This window comes from Aspergillus fijiensis (genome assembly GCF_003184825.1).
Source record: "Aspergillus fijiensis CBS 313.89 unplaced genomic scaffold BO72scaffold_56, whole genome shotgun sequence".
NCBI lineage: Eukaryota > Fungi > Ascomycota > Eurotiomycetes > Eurotiales > Aspergillaceae > Aspergillus > Aspergillus fijiensis.
The window spans coordinates 199,578-217,932 of NW_024469032.1; the positions used below are offsets into that span (position 1 = coordinate 199,578).

At 28.8% G+C, this 18,355-nt stretch overlaps 2 protein-coding genes across 2 annotated transcripts; both read left to right on the plus strand.

The window, feature by feature from the left end:
• Positions 1–1,642: 1,642 nt before the first annotated feature.
• BO72DRAFT_386397 (inositol polyphosphate kinase VIP1) lies at positions 1,643–5,410 on the plus strand (the record flags this gene model as incomplete). The annotated part of the gene is made up of 3 exons (XM_040941631.1): positions 1,643–3,848; positions 3,907–5,254; positions 5,314–5,410. The coding sequence occupies 3 exons, from the start codon at positions 1,643–1,645 to the stop codon at positions 5,408–5,410; spliced, it is 3,651 nt and encodes a 1,216-aa protein (XP_040797767.1).
• Positions 5,411–5,724: 314 nt separating this feature from the next.
• Positions 5,725–7,827, plus strand: BO72DRAFT_436866 (diacylglycerol/lipid kinase family protein). The gene is made up of 2 exons (XM_040943333.1): positions 5,725–5,735; positions 5,809–7,827. Exon 2 carries the CDS (start codon positions 6,169–6,171, stop codon positions 7,585–7,587), a length of 1,419 nt encoding a protein of 472 aa, XP_040797768.1. The 5' UTR covers positions 5,725–5,735; positions 5,809–6,168; the 3' UTR covers positions 7,588–7,827.
• The last annotated feature ends 10,528 nt before the right edge of the window (positions 7,828–18,355 follow it).

The following is an 18,355-nucleotide window of genomic DNA, read 5'->3' on the forward strand; positions in this document are numbered from 1 at the left end:
TTATATAAAGAAAAAAAATAAATAATATAATAATATAAGTATTCGGATTAAAAGTCTAATTAACTTATATTAATCCCAGAGTGGGCTGCTATAATAGTAGATATAGACTGCTGTAGTAGTAGGTATTGTATAATAATTATAAATCTAGAAAGTCTATAGAGTCTTTATAAATATCCAGACTATGAAAAAACAGTCGGTAATATAAAGTTTATAGAAAATTAATCTTAACGCCGGGCATTATTTTGCTTGGTACATATAGTATTCTTAAATATATATATACAAGATATTTGATAGGAAAGAATTAATTAAAGAATTGATTGCAGGCCTTTAAAAAGTTATATAATTATTTAATGATACTTCTATTTTTATATATAAATTAAGATTCCGATATAAACAGCATAACGGGCTGCTTGCCATGGCCGACTCGCTTATATAGCCGACTCGCTTACCAATTACGTTAAGATAATATATGTTTACAGTCCTGCAAAAGTCGTCTGTGTACTTTCTCGATTAGAAGTTCGTCCTCTTTCTACTTAGAACTAGTTATACTCCAACTCTGCAGGCAAAGCTACCACTGTTAAATTCTTAATACATTGCATAACTACCAATCATCAGCCTTAATAAGCAATTAAAAAGGCGGTGCTGCAGAAAGTGGCGCTTGGAACCAAGCAACTTGGTAGAGGGAGTACGCAGACTACTTTCCTTTTACTGTACCTGTATCGAAGATAATCTTTGTATAATTACCTATTTAGGTAATATAGAATCCCCCCTAGAACGATTATTAAATGGGGAAAGAGCGATGTCTGCCGATAATCATAGTAAAGAGATATATCGATATAGTATCGTATGGTGAAAGCGAGAGAAGGGTGTAAGGTATCCATCCGTATGGCGCGGAAATCGGCTAAGCGAGGATCGTCGTAACGAGGTCTTACAGTATAACACAATTGGTGAGATTAATTCTTGTGATGTAACATACGTATGTCTATCTAAAGTACTTCATCCAAGTCAGCAGCTATAAGAACTCATCCTTTCGATGCGTCGATTGTAAATGCCGGTACTAGATGCTTTGGGTAGCACCATGCTTCGGCAGTTGTTCCCACTGGCCAGTGATGATGTCAAGAACCGCTAGGTAGCCTGGTGTCGAACTTTGTTCTCCCCGGTTGCATACATAATTAGGGGGCAAGACAATCCACACCCAGTAATCCAGAGCTAACTTACCAGCGACTGCCACCCAAGTCGAGGGCCCAAGTACCCTTCTGAACATTCCATTCTTTCACTCCATTGATTGTACTCTAAATCTCTTCAACTAGCGAAGGTTGTTACTGCCACCTTGCCTACCCCATTTGATGCGTGGATTGTGACGTCTCAGCAAAGCTAGCATCCGCACGATCAATATTGACTACCTTCCCATCTCAAGCTGGTATTTCTTTCGAAGATGGATGCTGCTGGTCAAAGCAGCCGTCTTGTCAATATACCCGATTCCACCGATTCAGGAACAGCTGGCACTACTGCGAGCCCAGTTATCCTAGGGAGCCCTGCAGTCGTGATCCCCAACCAGGAGAAGACCGTTTCGAGCTCAGCACATGAAAATCCAATTGATGCACAATCCCTTCATGCAAGCTCGCGCAAGTCTGATTGTATAATGGAGTCTCAAATCTGCGGACAGGAAAATCATGGCATTCGGTCATCAACTGGAGCGCCCAGAAGACTCAGTGCGAGCACAGCTACAAGCTCCATAAGTGAAATTGAGCCTTCTTTGCCGAAATTAGGCAGAATCGGTGTTTGTGCTTTGGATGTCAAGGCTCGCAGCAAGCCCAGCCAAAATATACTGACTCGCTTGCAAGCTAAAGGGGGGTTCGAAGTAATTGTCTTCGGTGACAAGGTTATTCTTGACGAGGCTGTAGAAAATTGGCCAGTTTGCGAATACCTCATAGCATTCTTCTCGGATGGGTTTCCATTGGACAAAGCTATCGCATACGCGAGACTTCGGAAGCCATTCTGCGTCAATGATTTACCCATGCAAAAGGTGCTATGGGACCGTCGCCTTTGTCTCAGAATACTAGATCATATGGGTGTGCCCTCTCCCAAGAGAATGGAGGTTAACAGAGACGGTGGACCGATACTAGAATCCGCTGAACTCGCTCAACATGTATATAGGATGACAGGGGTCAAACTTGAAGGGCCCAGCGACGGCACTGGAGGAGGGGCGTCTCGAACAATGAATGTCACAATGTCTGATGATGGTGATTCATTAATTGTCGACGGCAAAGTTCTCAAGAAACCGTTCGTTGAGAAGCCGGTGAACGGAGAGGACCACAATATCCACATATACTTCCCAAACGACCAACAATATGGGGGAGGTGGCAGGAGACTTTTCCGCAAAGTCGGTAACAAAAGCTCCGAATACGATCCCAACCTCATTGTTCCCAGATCGATATCGGAAAATGATACGAGCTACATATACGAGCAGTTCCTGAGGGTCGATAATTCTGAGGATGTCAAAGCCTACACGGTTGGACCGGATTTTTGCCATGCCGAAACGCGGAAGTCTCCTGTAGTTGACGGGCTTGTTCGGCGCAATACACATGGAAAAGAAATTCGATACATAACAAAGCTGAGCAAGGAAGAAGCATCGATCGCGTCGAAAATCTCAAATGGATTTGGGCAGAGAATATGCGGGTTTGACATGCTCCGTGTTGGCGAGAAAAGCTATGTGATCGACGTGAATGGCTGGAGTTTTGTCAAAGATAATAACGACTATTACGACAAATGCGCTGGTATTTTGAGGGACATGTTCTTGAATGAGAAGCGCCGATGCGAAGGTCTGCCAGAGCCAACTGACTCTCTGCCTCAGGAATCTAGCCACAACTGGAGGAATTCTATATCACACAGGAATACTTTGAAGACCCTATTGAAATCCCCCAGCTCGTCAAAGCTGCAGGGGCCTCAGCAAAGTATCAACAGCTCTGAAACCGATTCATCTGAGTCTATTGTCAACCGGCCGATCACATCGCCTTCAGGCGAGAGCCTGGACAATGGAAGCAGTCACAAAAGCCCCATCGCGCGAGAAAAAAATGCAACTACAAGACCTTATGATCCGCAAAACCTGAAATCGTCTATAGTGTCAGTGGATTCATCCATCGATGGCTGTCCGCCCCCTCCTCCAGCCTCCAAGCACTCCTGGAAATTGAAGGGCATGGTCGCAGTTATAAGACACGCTGATCGCACACCAAAACAGAAGTTCAAGTTCACTTTCCACAGTCAACCTTTCATTGATCTGCTGAAAGGTCACCAAGAAGAGGTGGTTATCAAAGGCGAAGCCGCATTGGCTAGTGTTTCGGAAGCAGTAAGAGTTGCTATGAAAGAAGAGCTCGAAGACTTGGATAAGCTGAAGTTACTACGCACATCTTTGGAGAGAAAAGGCGGTTGGCCAGGCACAAAGGTTCAAATCAAGCCGATGTTCCGCAAGAGGAGACCTGAAGAGTTACGAGGACAGTCCCCCTCTACTCTCGTCACGACCCACCTTGCTGCGGAGTCTAAAGACGAGTCCCCCCAGCCCACGTCCTGCCACGACCAAACTTTGACAGAAGATAGAAGTGGTCGTCCCCCAACGCGAAGTGACTCAATCTCCGGTGCTACTTTTTCGAGGTTCTCAGCTGCGGAGAATGACCTTATCCTAGATAAACTTCAGCTCGTCATCAAGTGGGGAGGTGAACCGACCCATGCTGCACGCTATCAGTCCCAAGATTTAGGGCTCAATATGCGTGATGATTTGAAATTGATGAATAAAGAGGCATTGAATAATGTCCGTATCTTTACTAGCTCAGAGAGAAGGGTGAGCACTAGTGGTAAGTTGGACCCTTTGGTTATATATGAATGAAACGACTCTCTGACTTGCTGTCTTAGCTCAAATCTGGGCCTGCGCTTTTCTTGACCAGAAGGAACTTCCTGAGAACTTCATTCAGGTACGAAAGGATCTTCTCGACGACTCCAATGCCGCAAAGGATCTTATGGACAAGGTCAAGAAGAAATTAAAACTCCTTCTTCGGGAAGGATCGGCACCATCACAATTCACCTGGCCAAAGGACAATATCCCCGAGCCATCAGTGGTCCTGGCAACTGTTGTCGAGTTAATGAAATATCACCGAGGTGTTATGAGACATAACTTTCGCATGATCGCCAAGTTATCGCCAAAGCCGTTGGTATCCGTTCCTCCTGATAATCTTGAAGGGGACCGCACCCGCCACTCGGATGCTGAGTACGAAAACCCTGCATTGGATTCTATCCAAGGACGTTGGTGTACCGGAGAAGACCCGATGCTCTTCAAGGAGAGATGGGAAAAACTATTCGCCGAGTTCTGCGATACGGAGAAGGTCGATCCAAGCAAGCTTTCTGAGCTCTATGATAGCATGAAATTTGATGCCCTACACAATCGGCAATTTCTAGAGTGGGTTTTCATGCCGCCAGATAGTGATGATAGCGAGGACGAACAAAATTTTCATAGCTGGAAGAAGATCACGCGGGACGACCTGGTTGGAGATACCAAAACAAACAAAGATGGTGCCAACCATGAGAAAGGTGATGGACCGGCCGAATCGTCATCCTTTGCTCATCGATTTGGCTGGAAAAAGCGCATGCACGCCTTTGAATCAATGCCACACTTTAGAGGGCTCGATGACACATACGACCACTACTTCAAATTGTACCCTGGGTCTAGTCCCTCGAAGTGTAAAATGGATGGCAGACTATCGAAATTGAGAGAGCTATATAAGTTGGCCAAAGTTCTCTTTGATTATGTGACTCCACAGGAATATGGAATTACAGACACGGAAAAGCTTGAAATTGGCTTACTCACGTCGTTGCCCCTGCTACAGGGAATAGTCAGAGATCTCGAGGAAGTTCAGGCCTCCTCTGATGCGAAGTCTTTCTTCTACTTCACCAAGGAGTCTCACATCTACACCCTGCTCAATTGCATACTGGAAGGAGGGATCCAAACTAAAATAGCCAGGACAGCTATACCTGAGCTGGACTATCTTTCACAAATCTGCTTCGAGCTTTATGAAGCTAGGGACTGTGAGTCTTCGACTAGCTCCTACTCCATTCGCATATCTATCAGCCCTGGATGCCATGCTTTCGATCCTCTAGATGTCCAGCTTGATTCTAGACATGCTATTGGCTGTGCTCCTAGACGAAGCCTAACGCCCCACCAAGATTGGAAGGAAGTGATAGAAACACTGAAGGCGAAGTTCGATACGTAAGTATTCTATAGACCTATGTCTCGCAGTGGTAGTGATGCTAACCGGAGTGCTTCAGTGTCAGTTTACCGAAGACCTTTATTGCCGTGAATCTGAGTGACAAACATGTACCCGCTCGGGGGGATATCTCACCACCAGAACCGAACGGCATCTAGCTTAGATGTGAACACTCGACCGGACGAAAGGGCATGACCGCTTCCTACCCTAGGATTTGTATCTCCTGGCCTTAATTCCACCGATTTTAGAGATGATCTCGATGCCATTATACCGTGCATGTGCAGTAGTTTGTATTTGCTGCTACCTACAAACTGTATCATTCCTAATTAGAAGGCCTTGTTGCTCGCGATTTGCCTCTCATATAAATACCTTCTTGAATTCACGGAAGCATAGATCACTACTCGCTCTGAACTAAAGCCTCCCTGGTACATATGTGTCCACTCGACTCGATCTAGTGAAGCCTAAACTGCAAAGATATAGGCAGTGAGTAGTAGTGATACTGGTCCAGTCATGAGTGCTGAAGGATAGATCACTAACTTATGCTCGAATGGCCTAGCGACGATTGACTAAGCAGAACGTGCAGAACCTAGATCGAAGAAGAGCTTGATTACCTACCAATTAGCTCCGGTGGTAGCAGACTACCTGGGCTAGTACTTGAGTCGATCCCGTCAACTACCTGTATCAGGAAATCAGGTTCTAATGGCCCCCGCTCTCTTTCCATCCTCGACCAGCAAGCAGTCACACAAGCAAGTCGCCTAAAACAGTCGGTATAGCATTTTCATCTGCGATTCCAGGAGGAATTTTGTCTGTTAGTCCGACCTATATTGAGCCCGCTGTCTTGGCGCAAGTACCGCCTTTAACGCTCCTTTTTTTCGGATACGTCCCGAAGAGCCTTGCCTTGAGAGCCAGCAGGAATATGGCACCAGCACTGGGCCCAGATAATGGGAGCTTCCAATGCGAATTGAATGGACATGAGATTCGATGCAGACACCAGCAAACGCAGAAGGAGATTACCATCTCGATCAATAATTTGATCTGTATCTTGCCTAGAGCTGATGAGCTTGAGGCTCCCAGGCATGTCATGCTGTTTTTGTGGCCTAATGAGAACGAGTCTGAGGTCTCGAGGGAGTCTATGTCACTCCAAAGTATCCAAGTACTTTCCTGGCCTGTGCAGCTATCCAAATTCGTCTGCCCTGGTATACCTCCTTACCTCGGCACTTTCACCCATGAAAAGGTGGAAAAGTTAGATATTCACGTGATCATTTCGATCACTTCTGGCACACGTACAGGCATGAATGTGTTCAAAAACATCGTGAGCCCTCTCTTATCGCAGCTTGGTGTGCGCGAGTATGAAGTTCATGAGACCCGGACCACACAGACAATTGTTGAACTGTGTCACATAAAACTGATACCTTGCGCTAAAGCGGGCATCAAGCAAACAATAATCCTACTTTCAGGAGATGGAGGTCTGACTGATATCATTGACTCCTTCCATGGCACAGCAATACAATGTCTTGCCAAGCCTAACATTGCTCTGATCCCAACCGGAACAGGCAACGCCATGGCTAGTTCAATAGGGCTCCTAAAAAGTCGAGCGGCTGGACTTTTCACGTTATTGCATGGGCACCCCGCCCCTATACCTGCTTTTTTGGCTACTTTCTCTGCTGGTTCAAGGCTCGTCACAGAAGCGGGCAGCGGAAGAGTCAATATCAATTCACACTGGCAGAGTAAGACTGGCCACCCTACAGTATACGGTGGTGTTGTCGCAAGTTGGGGTTTGCATGCTGCGTTGGTGGCGGATAGTGATACTGCTGAATACCGCAAGTATGGAGCGGAGAGATTTCAAATGGCTGCAAAGGAGATCCTGTTCCCCTCAAATGGTGACGATCCACATAGGTTCCGCGGTATTATCAGCTTCACGTGGCGTGATCGCCAGACCAACAAGCAACAAACAGAGGTTTTGGGATGCGAAGAGCACATGTACGTGTTGGTAGCTTTGGTGTCAAGCCTCGAACCAGGTTTCACAATATCACCTTTGTCAACTCCATTAGATGGCTGCCTGAGGATCATACATTTCGGACCAATGACGTCAGAACAGACAATGGCTTTAATGAGCAATGCATATCAAGGAGGCAAGCATGTCAATGACGCCAGAGTAACTTATCGTGAAATCGATAGCTTCCGAATAACCTTGCGCGAGGTCGACGAGAGATGGAGAAAGATTTGTATAGATGGCAAGATTATCGCTGTTGAGCATGGCGGCTGGCTTGAGGTACAGAAAGTCTCGGAGCACTATCTCAACATTCTCATACCTCAGGTCGATTTTGATGTCTGATTGAGGGGCATAAACTTGCGCTGTCAGGGGTTCCAGAGTGTCATCTACATGATAGACACTTTGGGGATGTTGGGCTGGACATATTCAGCAATGGTTATGACAAATGATAGACATTGAACCCCCATCGCTCTGAACACCGGTCGTGCTAACATAATTGTCCGTAATATGGGTGGACGTTTAAAAGATTTATATACTTTCTACGCCGCCCATCAGCTAAGATTGTCTAACCATCATAACTGCATCCCTTTTGATGTAAGGTGTGATACACATTTCCTGAACGGCGGGGTGCTTTCAAACATGTATTATCTCTAGCCAGTGCCTCTCAGAATATTGTTTCAGTTCCATTTGAATGAGACTTTTCGTTCGAAGGCACTCCCGGTATGACCTAACTATACAACGCCCCTAGTTTTAAACTTTACTTAGAAGTACTAATGTATTCTTTACGCCTTTTTACAGTAGAGCCATCAGGGTGTTTTCTAAGACGTAGCGTAACTGTTATTGAGGCTATATCATGTGATTGGCATAAAAAAAGGATACAGAAGCACAAGAAAAATGTTCCCATTTATTGAATGATTTGCAGCTGCTAAGTTTGAGGTGAGTCGCCGGCCCCAGCCTATAGTATAGGACTACAGTAACAGTTATGTTATACTGCAGTGATAGAGGTCTTCCACAAGGCTGGAATAATAAGTTATAGATATACTAGGTTCTAGGAGCAGCTTTTGATCAAAGAAAATATATAGAACAATTATCTTTCAATTTGATTATTATTATTAAAAAGTCTTTTAATAATATAGTCTTGTATTATCATCGTCGTGTTATATACTAACTATAGTTTAAATTATAATATGACAAGCCTTGTATTCTTGCTTTGCTTAGTGACTTAGAAATAATATAAAGCTATATTCAAAGATAGAATTCCTTTCAACAATTGATAATTTAGATTCTAATAATTGTAATCTGTTTTATTAAAGATTTATGAAGCCGTCTGTGGCCGCTGCCTCCGCGGCTCGGTGTATAAAGGTGTAAGGGCCCAAACCAGCCCTTCCAACCTTCGCGGTTATTGCAAAGAGAAATCTATATAGCAGGCTTCAGATATCTATTATATAATAGTTAAATAACCCGGCCGCAATTTTTATAAAAATTATAGTAGTTTTGTAAGTTAGATAAATTAATAAACATGTTTTAAAATAATAAATTAATAATTTAGATTCTATAAGAATTATTTATTTAATATATTATTATGTTATTTTTGTTTTTATCATTTTATTATATATATTATATAGAATAGTCTGTTAAATGATTATTAAGTATAATATGTAGAATAGGTTGCTAAATTATATAATATATGTTATCTAATATTTAGAATATTTTATATAGCTTAAAATGATTAGAATTATAAATATTAATAAGATCTACTATATCGGCAACTGAAAAGAGAGTTTATAAAAAATAGTCTTAATTTTAGATTTTCATATGTATAGATACAGCAGATACGACAGTTGCAGCAGATGGTTGAATATAATAAGATCAATTAATTTGATTATAATAGTTATTTCTTAGACAGAACTAACTAAATCAAACTATAGAAGAATTACTAAAAATAAATAACAGTAGAATTAATATTATTAAACCCAACTATTATATATACCGGTCTTTTATAAAAACTCTTATATCAAAAATTAAGATATAGAAAAAATAGAATAAATAAAAATATAAGATTACTGAAAAAGACATATTAAAAGTAAGAAATATTAATCTAAAACATACAAAATTATTATGAATAATAATAATAATTTAAAAGATGTAAAACAGTATATCAAGAAATATAAAATTATAAGGGCAAACTGGACGGGACTCAGATAAACTTCTAGATTAGGTTTAGTTTGACTTATTTACTTGTTTATATTTTATATAGATAAGAGAATACTGTAGAGATTGATAGCTATTTGTTTTTTTTATATTTAAAATATTGTTAAAATAGTATTAAATTAATACAACTAAGTTAATCTAAATAGCTGTTATATAATCTTAAGTACTATAATTATTTATATTTATTATTTAGAACTTTTTATAACTAAATATAAAAAATATATATATTTTTATTATTTTTAAAAGTTTTTCTTCTTCTAATATGCGAGCCAACAGCAACAATAATTAGTTTTAAAAATTTATATTTGAAAAATATAAATTCTAAAAATTATAAAACTAATTAAATTTTTATTATCATAAATATAGATTATATAGTAATTTAGAAATAAAAACTTAAAATAAATCTATATATATTTATTTACTAATAAAATTAAATAGATTCTATTATTATAGCTGCAAGCCAAACAGAACTAATAAATAAAAAATTTAAAATCTAAATTTAGTTAAATTCTAAAAGAACTATAATAGTATAAGATGAATTAAAAATTAATTCTTTTTATAAATAGGACTACTAAGATTTTTAGCAAAAATAATATATTTAAAAATTTTTATAATTTTTATAAAGAAAATTCTAAGTATATCTTCAAATTAGTATTAAATATCTATAATAAATTCGAAAAAAGATTAAAGATTATTTATCAAAGTAAATAAGCTGAAAAAGAGTCTAGTATAAACTAAGATTAACTATAAACTACAATTTTATAATATTAATTTTTTAGAAGCTAAAAAAATATTCTAAAAAATAAGAAATATAAGTTATAGTGTAAAGAGATATTATATTAATTTCAATAATTAATATTAATAACAGATTTTTAAATATTAAAAATCTTAAAATTTTTAGATCTTCTGATGTTCAGTAATAAAAAGAATATTATTTTTAAAAATTAGGAACTAATAGTTGAATAAAAGCTTAAAGCTAATATTAACTATTATAAAAGTTTATTTATAAAAAAATATACCGCAAGCTGCTATAAGAAGTTATTTTAAATTAGAAGAAGAATTTCCGACTAAAATATATATATTTTGAAATAATTTTAAAACAGAACTTTTATAATTTTTCCTCTTAGTTGTATTTACTTAACAGACGAAGTAGATATCCCTAAAGATTTTTGAAAATTTAATCTTTATTAAAACTTATTTTTAGAATTTAAAAAACTAAATTCTTTTATATTTTATAAGTTTTTTGTTAATTTTAAATAATATACTTTTGTATATACTCAAGTTTCTAAAAATATTAATAAAAACTTAAAATATTATTATTAAATTTTAGTTATAAACTATAGGAATAATTCAGATAATAAATGTGTTTTATTTATTAATAAGAATAGAATTAAAACTTTAGTTATATTTTATATAAATATAAAAACCTACATTAAACTATTAGTTAAAAAATATTTTTATTATAAAGATTCCGAATATTTAAATTATAATTATCTAAAGAAATATCTTTATATATAAAAAAGACTAAATCCAAAGATATATCAATGGAAGATTTAGTTTTAAAGAATTTTATTTTAGATATATTTAATATAAAGTAATAATATATTGATTTAAAAATATTATTAAATTTTTTTGAAAATAGTTTTATAATTAATATCTTAATTTCAAAGATATAATAGCTGTTTCTGCTTGCATTTTAGTTAATATTAAAATAAATATTTATATTTGTGTAAATACAAAGTTTACAATTAAAATAGAAATATTATTTAAAATAAAATTATTTAAACTATAAAATACTTAAAATATAATGTAATTTGATGAAAAATTTTATATTCTGTTGATGCATGTAATCTACTTTAATTTAATAATAAATAGAAATTTTCAGATAAATATTTTTTTAGTATTAGACTTAGGCTTTTATAATATAATTTTAGAAAAATTATTACTAATAAAATAAAAAGTTTTATTTAACTACTAGAAGAACTAATTAATATCATCTAATAAGCTTTTATTTAAAAATAAAGTTTAAATCTAATTTTTATAACAAGTTTTCTCTAAAATTATTTGATATTAAAAAGTTAATTAAGCCTACTAGAGGAATACTAAATAAAAAATAAATTAATTATTAGATTTAAAAAAAAATTATAAAAAGCTATTAATTAATTTATTATAAGAATGTTTTTATTTAAAAAGATTTATTTATAGTATAGAGTCTTATTATATATATATATATATAAAATATTAAAATATACTAGAGAAAATAGCTTCTTTTCCAATGAAAAAGTTATTAAAAATAATAAACTAAGAGATTAAGTCTGCTTTTATAGATATAATTGTTATGAAAATCAAATAAAATTATATTTTATAAAATAAACTAGACAAAAAATATTTACTAAAATAGATAGAATATTAAATCCAGGTAAAAAAGCTTAAAGCATAAGCCTGCTAGTAAACTAGTTAATAAATAAAAAAACTATAAATAACTAATTTAAAAATTATATTAAGTAAAATAACTAGCTTTTAGTAGTACTTTTTCTATAAAAAGTTTCAAAAAAAAATTAATATTATAATTTAGTGAAATTATTTCTTAAATAAGTTTTTAATATTCTGCTGCTATTCTGCACCTATAACTATAGAGTTTAATTTAATGAAAGATTTTATTAGAATCTTTTTTATTCTTTAGAACAATAATAAAAGAATTAACAAATACAAAATATCAACTCTTTAAAAATTTAAAAAAAGAATTTATTACTTTAAGCTTAATTTTTATTATCTATTCTAATGGTTTGAAAATCTAAGACAAATTTATATACATAAACTATTAAAAACTAATATCTTAATTTAAAAAATCTATACTTATTATAATTCATTGATAAGATTATTAAATATTTAAAATAAGTTAAAATATTTATAAAACTAGATATTATATAAAACTTTTATTAGATTTATATAAATCTGGATTCAAAAGACCTAACTATATTTTAAATATAATTAAATATATTTAAATATAATATTTTTTGGACTAATTGATAAATTTATTATTTTCCAAAAATTAATAAAATCTTTTATAAATAGGTATCTTAATAAGTTTATAATTATATATAGTAATAAGATTTTTATTTATAATAATAATTTTTTAAATATTAGATTTGTATTAGACTAGTATTTAAAAACTATAAAAAGCTGGTTTATAAGCTGTTTTTTATAAATATAAGTTTTATATTTTAAAAACTCAGTTTTTAGGATTTATTATTAATATTAAAAAAATATTAATAGATTTTAAAAAAATAATTATTATTAAAGATTAGAATATTTTAAAGATAGTTTGGGGGATATAATTACTTCTAGTATTTTATAATTTTATTAATATTTTATAAAAAATTATAACAAGTAAGTTCGGCTACTAATATTATTTATGTATAAAAATACTTTTTTTACTTAAAAGAATATTTAATAGTATTTGATTTTTTAAAAGATATTCTTATCTTAATTTTAATACTAATTTACTATAGTTCTAAGATTTTTATTAGCTTAAAAACTAATGTTATTAATAATACTATTATCGAAGTTTTTCTTTAATATATTAATAACTAGTAATATTCTATTTTATTCTTTTAAAAAATTACAACTTCTGCCGAGCGGAATTATAATATTTATAATAGAAAGATATTAGTTATTATATAATTTATAAAAATCTAAGAAATAAGATTAGAAGAATTAAAAAAAAGATTTGTTAAAATATTTATAGACTACTAAGTATTAGAATACTTTATAATCTTAAAAAAGCTAAATATATAATTAATAAATTAAATTAAACTTTTATCTAAATATTACTTTTAAATTTAATCTAAATTTAAAAAAGTTAATATACTAGCAGATATACTTATATAATACAAAAACCAGATAAATTTATAAACTAAAAATATAATTAGATTATATTATGTTTAAAATGGCTAAATCTAAAAATTTAATAGTAATTACTGTAACTACTTATACTATTTTTATTAAATAAAAAATTATTATTAATTAATTAAGTTTTTTAGATCAATCAGAATTTAACTAATTTAATTTATAAAAAGAAATACTGTAAATTTAAATCGTTTCTACTTTCTTTAAAATAAATTATCATTATACAAGAAATATCTGATAATAATTACCGAAAAAAATATTTAAATAAAATTATTAGATAAATATACCGCGAGTTATTAAACATATATTTTAGATAAATTAATTTTTTAAACCTGGTTTAGTAATACTATTATTAGAATATATAGAATAAAAACATTTAGTAACATTTAGATAATTATATGATTAATAAATATGAAAATATAATAAAAATATTATAAAAATTGATTTTAACTATTATTAGTTGCCGAGTAACTATAGCAGTATATATTTATTAATTTTATATACTATTGAAAAATATTTAGAAATATAATATAATATATAAAATAGTAAACTAATTTATTAAGTAAATAATATTAATTTTATATATCAAAATATTACTATACTAAATATAGCTTATTTATTTATTAAAGAACTTCCGGATATTATTATATATGATACAAGATTTTAATTTATTTTAGAATTCTAGCAGTTTATTATATTTTTTAAATTAGATTATAAATTCTTAAAGTATATTATCTCCAAATTAATCAATTGATAAAAAAATAAACTAATATTTTATTTAAAAACTAATCTATTTTATTAATAATTTCTATGATAATTAGTCTAAACTACTATTAATAATAGATTTAATTATTATCTGTTTTTTATATATTTATAAACATATTACTGTTTCAAACTAAGTATAAATATTAATTATATTTATTCTTCAACTAAAAATTACCCAAGAAGCTATATTCTTTAAGAAAATATTAAAAAGATTATATAAAATATTGCTTACTATTTTAAAACAGTTTAAAAGTTTATAAAAGCTAATATTAACAATAATTGAAATTAATAAGTAAAATAGATTAATTATTACAAAAAATATCTTTTTTAAAGCAGACTACAAAATATATATAAATTATAATATATAAAATTGAAATTACTTTTTAAAAAAACTTGCTGATAAATAGTACAGCTTTTATATAATATTTTAAAAAGAAGAGAATATATATACTAAATTAAACTTTTTAAGATATAATAATATACTTAATACTCTATATAAAGAGTTTCTGATTAGTCTTAAAATTAAAGCTATTATTAAAATAAATCTAAAATTAGACATCTTTTATTGAAATTAATAATAAAATTAAATCTAAACTTGAACAGATTCTAGACTTTTATATATATTGGAAGCAACTAATATACTAAGTAAAATATAAAATATAAATAAGAAAAATTATACTTAGTATTCTGCTAATAATCTAAAAAATATTTAATATTTTGAAAAATGTTTATAATTTTTGTCCGATAAATCTTAGTTTTTGAGAATATTTAATAGTCTGGTTAAAGGCTGCTATAAGAAGGACTTTTATATTTAAATAATATTACAGACTGAAGTATGAAAACTTAAATTACAATAGTTCTATTAATTAATTAATATTTATAATACTATCTAGATTCTGCTATATAAATAGCCGCTGTATATAATAAGTAGTAGTATTTATAAATACAGCTGTAGCTACAGTTATAGTTTTAAGTAGCAGCCTGAAGAAATTATAATTATTCAACTATAATAATTAAATAACTATAACTACTAAAAAAATAAGAAGTAGATATATAAAAATGTATAAAAATAATTTAAATGTATAAAATTAGAAGTATAGAACCAGGACTAATAAAACTGAAAAATAAGTATAAAAATATAGAGGTAATAAGACCGATATAATTTTATTTATTCTTTTTACTAGGATTTCTTTATTAAGATTTTTTTAACTTTATTTTCCTTGTGATAGTTTTATTATCATTAATATTATTATTATTAATCTTATTATTACTGTTTAGATTTATATAGATTTTATTAGATATATAAATTTCTAGTATTATTGTAATAGTTTATAAGAATTGGTTAAATAAGATTTTATTAAATATTAGATTTTTTATTATGTTGGAAATAATACCAGTCGGCTATTATAAAAACTTAAATTTTATTAGATTATGCTAAAGTATATTTGTGTAACAGTTACAGCCGATAAATATAAATGTAATAAAGTCGATTATATTAATAAGTTAGTTATTTCTTACATAAAACCGGCGGGAGGTCAAACCTCGAAAAAAATATTAAAAAGAAAAAAAAGCAGCAGAATTAATATTACTAATCCGAAATGCTATATATACTGGTTCTTTTAAAAAGGACATCTATAATAAAAACTCTAAATATAGAAAAGCAGAATATACAAAAGTATAAAATATAGAAATACGAAAATAAAAAACAAATAGTCTAGAATATAAAAAATTATAAATAGCATTAACTTGAAAAATAGAAAAACAAATATATTAGAAAATATAATATATCAAGAAATAAAGATAAAAGAAAATAGAATATAATTAGATCAGAATATAATTTAAAGAATATTAAGAAATAGAAATATAAAATCTTTAAAATATTAAAATTAGTAAATATAATTTTTATTGTAGATAATAATATCTATACTTCTAAACTAACTTATTAACAGTAATATCATAATTTTAATTTATTAAAACTATATTCGAACCAACAGATTAGATATTATAAATATATTATATATTCGTTTATAATTATTTTAACTTTCTAATAGTTGGTCTTATTAGAAAATCTTTTATTAATAATATAAAAAGACTTAAATAACTTTTAGCTAAAAAGATTAATATCTCTAAATATAAGCTTAAATTAATTAATTAGTATTATTTGATAAATTAACTAAAATAACAATAATTTTAAATAATATATAGTAATTAATAATTTCAAAAATTTTAAGCAGATTTATATACTATTAAACAAGTTTTTATTTAATATAATAAATAAACAAAATAGTTTATCTTTAATATAACTAAAAATAAATAAAATTACCAATTTTAAAGTATATAAACTTATATCTATTATTATAATCTTTTTTATATATATAAATACAAACTTTAATAACTCTTCAATATTAAATTAATATAACAAGTTTTAAATAATAATATATATATCTACAAAATATTTAGAAATAATAATTTTAATATATAAATATATTTTCCGTTTTACTAAAATATTTAAAAACAACAAGATATTAGATAGAAAATCTAAAAAATATTAAGACTACTAAATAGAATATCAGAAATAACTTCGATTAAATTAGAATACTTAATTTATTATAAAATAGATTTTATAAAATATTATAATTAATGTAATAGGATACTGAACATCAGCTTATATAAACTTTTATTTATAGTTATATTAATAAAAAATTTATTATTAATATAATTAATAAAAAAATAAACTATAATCCAACTTTATTAAAGTAAGTCTAGGTAATATTATAATATATTATTATTCTAATAGTTCAAATTATTTATTCGGATTGTTTATTAGTTTAAAAATAGATAATAATCAAATGAAACTATTTTAACTTTATTTTAAAAAGTAAACTTTTTTAGAATACTAATATAGATTATTTATTGTAATTAGAAATAAGAAATAGAATGTATTCTAATTACAAGATTGTATATATTTAATAATAATAAGTTTCTATTAATCTATTTTCTATATAAAAAAACTAGAAAATATACTAATATATTTATTAACTTTATTAACTATAATAAAAAGTTAGTTATAACTAATAAATATTTTGAATAAATCTATAATAAATTCTATTATAATAATATAAAATAAAATAAGTATAGAACCAGATTATCATTTACTATATAGCTTATATTTTTAGATTTTATTATATTAATAAATAAAGTGATATAAAAAATATTTTTAAGCGGCTTTTAATGTTTATAAATAGTTAAACTATTCAATTTTAAAAAATGTTTCTTAATACTAATATAACTATATTTATTATATATAATATAAATTATATTAGATATAATAATTTATAGTATATATATTTATAGTTTTTTTATAATCTTAATTTATAGTAATATAATTTAAATTAGAAATAATTTTAAAACTAGAATAGATAATATTGTTATTTATATAAAACAAGCTGTTATAAAAACATATAAAAAATATAAAAAAAATATAAAAAAAATATAAAAAATATAAAAAAATATAAAAAAATATAAAAGAATATATTAAAATTAAAATATAAGATATTAATAATTTTATTTACTTAACTATTTGTAATATTATTATTAATAATCTATGTTTTAAAATCTTTATTTAACTAAATAATAAATATTTAGACAGAATATATATTAAGCAGAATATTTTTTAAATTATATTTAAAAATATAAATTTTTTTTAAAAAGCAGAATAATGTATCGATAATAATATTAATATATTTAATATAATAAGAAATATAGATATTAAACTCCTAAATATACTAGTTTATATAAATAAAATATATCTTCAACCGCTTTATAATAATAAAATTAAAAAATATTTATTTTAAAATATTAATAGTACTAGTACAATTAATATAAATAATAAAGAATTTTAGAAATATTTAAAAATAATAATATGATTTTTATAAATTTTAAATAAAATGAAAGATTTTAAACTTAATAAACTAATAGTTATATTTTATAAACAATATTTTATGTAAAAATAGTACTAGTTGAATTTATATGCAAGCACATAACTTTGATAAATTATTATTTTAAAATAGTTTATTTTTTAAAAATTACTAAAGAATAATTTAAATATTTTTTTATTTTTAGTATTTTAATCTTTAATATAACTATTTTTAAGATAGTAGACTATACTTTTATAACTATTATATAAAATATTAAGATTAATATATAAGTAAATATTTAAATAAAA

Bases quoted from the DNA above. Each gene is read 5' to 3' on its own strand.
- BO72DRAFT_436866 (XM_040943333.1), top strand. From the start codon at position 6,169: ATGGCACCAGCACTGGGCCCAGATAATGGGAGCTTCCAATGCGAATTG.